The sequence below is a fragment of the Sciurus carolinensis genome, chromosome X (assembly GCF_902686445.1).
Source record: "Sciurus carolinensis chromosome X, mSciCar1.2, whole genome shotgun sequence".
NCBI classification, from domain to species: Eukaryota; Metazoa; Chordata; class Mammalia; order Rodentia; family Sciuridae; genus Sciurus; species Sciurus carolinensis.
In genome coordinates this window covers 1,506,762-1,511,508 of record NC_062232.1, presented here as the reverse complement: position 1 = coordinate 1,511,508, position 4,747 = coordinate 1,506,762, and the positions used below count along the sequence as shown (strand labels likewise).

The window sequence follows — 4,747 nt, the reverse complement described above, 5'->3', positions numbered from 1 at the left end:
AGGGGGCTCTCTGGTCTCTGTAGAAGGACCCTGGTCCCCTTCCTGGGCTGCACCCATGAGCTCAGCCCCTCCCAGAGCCCCACCTCCCACACCAGCTCCTGGTGAGGACTCAGCACAGGAACCTGGGGACACACACTCAGGTCCCTGCCCTGCTCAGAGGGCTGGTGCATCCCTGTGTGAGTCTCCTGGGCTGCTGTGACCAGACCCCCAGCCCAGGGCTGATGGACCCCAGACCTGCTCACTAATGACCCCCTTCACGGCCGTCCCTGCGTGACGTGGCGTCTGAATCGGAGGCCTTCTTCCTTCCCGGCCAAGCCCAGGGGCCTGCTTGCACCCCATCCCCCGCCCACTAAGTTCAGCCTGACAACAGAAAGCCAGCTGTGTCCCAGGTCACCAGCTGACCTCGTCCCTCCTGAGTTCTTCAGCACCCACTGAGGAACGGGCAGGGTCACCTCCGCCTCTAGACCCATTCACAACCTTGACTCTGGTGACACCGGAGCCAAAGTTCCCACAGAGCCTCCATATTCTTAACTCTTTATGTCTCAAGTTTTCAATTCCATGAATATCAATGAAATTATTATTAATATTATTATTAGATGCCAGGATTCCACCCAGATGTATGTAACCACTGAGTTACATCCCCCACCCCTTTTTATATTTTTGTTTTGAGACAGATCCTACGGTGCTGAGGCTGGCCTCCAATCTGCAATCCTCCTTCCTCAGCCTCCCAAGATGCCAGGATTGCAGGCGGACATGGGTGCATTAAAAAGGGTTGGACATCATCATCTAGAGCTTATGTTTTACTACATTATGATTATATTCTTACACAGAGTTTCCATGTTATATACTGTACTTAACTTTTGACAGCTTTTCCCCATCCCCAAGGAGACACAGCAGAATCCGGACACCCCCCACCTTCCTATCCAAAACGCAACCCTTTCCAGGGCCCTGGTTCCCTCTGGCTCTGCACCATGGCCATGCTCAGCATGTGTAGATAATCTGCCTAACAGCACGCAACGCGCTTGATTTCGGCAGTTCTTAGAGATCTCTGCTCTCAGCAACCCCAGGTCTGACCTCAAAGAACATAGTCATGCCGGTCGGGGTGGTGCGTGCCTCTCATCCCAGCGGCTTGGGAGGCTGAGGCAGGAGGATCCCAAGATGGAGGCCAATCTCACTAAGATCCTCAGCAACTCAGCCAAACCCTGTGTCTGTATAAGATATAAAAAAGTGGGCTGGGGAGATAGCTCAGGTGGTAGAGTGCTCGCCTCACAAGCGCAAGGCGCTGGGTTCAATCCCTCGCACCGCAAAAAAAAAAAAAAAAAAGATATAAAAAAGGACGCAGGATGAGGCTCAGTGGTTAAGCACCATACCAAAATTTTTAAAAATTAAAACAAGAAGAAAAAAGAAACAAGCCATACAATGGGCAGGTGAGATTTAGCAAGTGCATTCCCAACTTAGGTATTTGGAGTTTCTGGATGCAATTCCACCTATTAAGTCCAGACGCATACGGAAATGCACATAATTTAAATTTGCACAGTAACCAGCACCACTCTTGGGGATCCTAACGCGGAATGGAGGGGGTGAGCTTCCCGCGTGTATTTTCAACTCCTCACCCCTAAGGACTGCGGGCAGCCCGGGTCTGGGGGAAGCTCTGGTTTCGTTTGGTGAAGACACAGAACTGATTTGGCCAAGTGAAGATTATCTGTGGCAGCGGGAGAACCAAGGGACAGGCTTCTCCCACCAGCCCGCCTGGGTCCCGGGTCCACTTAGCCCGGAGACACCCCGGGTCCTGCGCGCAACCGGGAAGCCAGCGTGCGGAGCGCGAGACTCCAGCGCCCCCTGCAGGTTCCAAACGCGGGGCCCGGAGGCGCGGAGCTCGCCCGACCTTACGGGGCCGGTCCCGAGACCTCGGCTGGGGTGAAGACAGGGGGTTCCCCGCGCAGCCCTGGCTTCCCGGGGGCTCACCGTGCGTCCGGATGAACAGCTGCTCGGGAAGCCCAGCCCGGCGGGGCGGCGCGGACCCGGGAGAACCTGTTTCCAGGCGCCACCCGCCCCCGGGCCCTGGGTCTGGAGGTTAAGCGGATTAAGCAGGAGGGGTCGGGCCGCAGCGCGGTGGGCGGGGACGCGGGCGGGCGGTTCGCGCGCAGGAGCCTGAGGCCAAGGTCCTCCGCCGGCCAGCGCGCAGCTATGCGATCCGCCGAGCCGAGGGGCGCGCGCAGGCCTGCGGGACGCGCCTCGCCCTCCGCCAGGTGCGCGGGACCCCGGGACGCGGCCTCACTCAGGCCCGGGGAGGGGACGAGCGTGGCCCCGGGGGAGGGGCGGCCGAGCCCGCAGAGGGCGAGTCTCCGAGACCCGGCCCGAGGCGCCTCCTCTGCGCGGCGGGGCAGGGTAGCGGGCGGAGCAGGAAGGGCGACCGGGCTGCGCAGGGCGACCCGCCCCACCCTGGGGCCTCGCCTTCCCCACACTGAGACCCTCGGGCCTCCGAACCCCCACCGGGACCCTCGGCTTGCCCCCATCACGGCCCTGCCCCCTCCCAGCGACCTGCGCCCGGCCCCCCGCGCCCCAGCCATGGCCAAGCCCCACGGTCCCCGTAAGACACGCTCCTCGTCACCCACCACGGCTGCGACCCACGCACGCACACTTTTTAGGACCCGCAGCGCTTTGGCCGTGTTTCCCCTGTAAAATCGAAGCACTTCTGTCCCGTCCGGGTCCGTCCCCCCCCACCACGGCCGTGAACCCCGCTAAGGTGCGTCCCTTGTCCCCTGCCCTCGCCCCTCCTTGATGCTGCTGGTCAGTCCCGAGGAACAACCTAGGCCTCTCGGGTCCCGCTCCCCGGACCCCTCTCCCCCTCCTCTTTCCCCCTCCCCCCAGCACTGACCCGTCCCTCCAACTCCAGGGCACCACCCTGGACCGCGGGTACCGCCCTTCCCCTGCTAAGCCACGCCCCGGCCGCTCCTCCGCCCATAGGCCCACCCCGTGCCAGCGACGCGGTGCGCGCCAACGCTAGGCCATGCCCCTCGCCCCACCCCAGCCGGCGACCGCTAGGCCACGCCCCTCACCCCACCAGAGCGGTAAAGCTCAATGCTAAGCTCCGCCCCTCGCCCCACCCCGAGCACTTCCAGCCGGCCAACCCTAGGCCACGCCCCTCACCCCACCAGAGCGGTTTTGCTCAACGCTAAGCCCCACCCCTTGCCCCACCCCCACCGGCGCTCCAGTCTCCCCCAAGACTCGCGGGGTTCTGCGCCTGGGTTCCCGAGTGCCCCTTCCCTCCCCAGAGCCGCTGCGCGCACCGACACTAAGGCACGCCCCTAGTCACCCCGCCCAGCAGGACCTTATCCCCCGACCCATTAAGCAAGGCGGGGTGCGGACCCTGGGCTTTTCCCCGATCCCCGTCGCCCACCCAACGCTAGGACACGCCCCTCCCGCTCCGTGTCCTCCAGGTCTCCCACCGCGCCGCCGCGCGTCCCTGTCCTTCCAGCCCCGAGACAGGCCTCCGGTCCCCCCGCCCCCACTGCACGGCCGCGTCCCCCTCCCCCGCACACACCAAGACGCGCCGCCGCCCCGTCCCTGGCTCCGCCCGCCCCCAGCAGGGCTCTGTCGCCTCCCTTCCCCCCACACAGGGTGAGGTCACCGTCCCCGCAGCCGGCCCTCCCGGACTGCCCCACCCAGGGCAGGCTCCAGGAATCCGGCTCCCGGGAGTCAGACGGCCTCCCCGCGTCCCTCCGGAATCTCTCGGGGTGCTGGGGCGCGGGGAGCCCAGGACCCGCCCCCGGACGCTGCGAGTCCCTTTTGCGCGCAGCCGCCGGCGCGCTCCGGGTGCTGCGCAGCGCCGCCCTCTGAGCCCGCCTGGGGAGGCTCGCGGCAGCTGGCTTCTCTGCCGGCTAATCAGGAGCTCTGGGTGGCTCTGAATCCCACATCTGTGGTTGTAAAACCCCGGTGTCCCTGTCGGCCCCCAGCCTCCCGGGGCCTCGCCTGTCGCCTGGCGCAGCCGCGGAGGAACTCCGCGCGCTTTTGGCAAAGGTCCCTCTCCGCCATAGGCCGCTCCTGGCCCACTGAGGACCGAAAAGGCAGGCGCCAGACTCAGAGCCCCGATTCCTGCCAGGTTCTTCTGCCCTGTACCGAGAATTGAGCTCAAATGACGTTAACACAGGAGGAGAGCACAGGAGGGGACAGATTGGGTGAGAAGACAAACTCAGAAAGACCGTGACTTGCAAAAACAGGAAAGGGTGTTCCCAAGTCCACTGGACTGGGTATTGTGACGCGCGCAATAGCCACACCAGGTCTAGGTAGATGCCCTCCGTGCTCACACCGAACTTTAGGGGTAAGAACTCTCCCAGGATTCAGGTCCCCAGCGTCCAAAGATAAATGGAAAGGGCCTGAACTGAGAAAGCCATCGGGCATCTGTCGCAGCATGTTGTTGTAACTGATACTGTCATGACTTGCTGTTGGTTCTTTAGAGTGCCTAGTTTATAAGTTATAGATTATCATGTAACTCAAGGCCCACAAATGACGGAGTCCGGAGACGGAGCAGGGGACAGCAGGCTTTCCTTCATCCTGCAGCGAGGTCCACGGATTGAGGCGGGAGGGCCCCTTTGCTGGGTATGGAGACGGCCCCAGGTTTTCGGAAGGAGCCTGGGTTTTAGGGTTTCTTTGGAGACTCAGACCTGCAGATGGACAGTCAGGGGCTGTTGGTGCAGGCGAGAACTTGAACTCGGGAAGGTCGTTGTAAAAGGTCGAAGCTCGTTGT

General features: G+C 62.6%; 1 protein-coding gene across 1 annotated transcript in view; it reads left to right on the top strand.

Annotated features, from left to right (window-relative positions):
* Positions 1-2,110: 2,110 nt before the first annotated feature.
* Positions 2,111-4,747, top strand: part of LOC124972253 (arylsulfatase D-like) — a 33,608-nt gene continuing 30,971 nt past the window's right edge. The window contains exon 1 of the mRNA XM_047536525.1: positions 2,111-2,249. Coding sequence (XP_047392481.1) covers positions 2,188-2,249 — 62 coding nt within the window. The 5' untranslated portion in view covers positions 2,111-2,187. The remainder of the gene's footprint in view (positions 2,250-4,747) is intronic.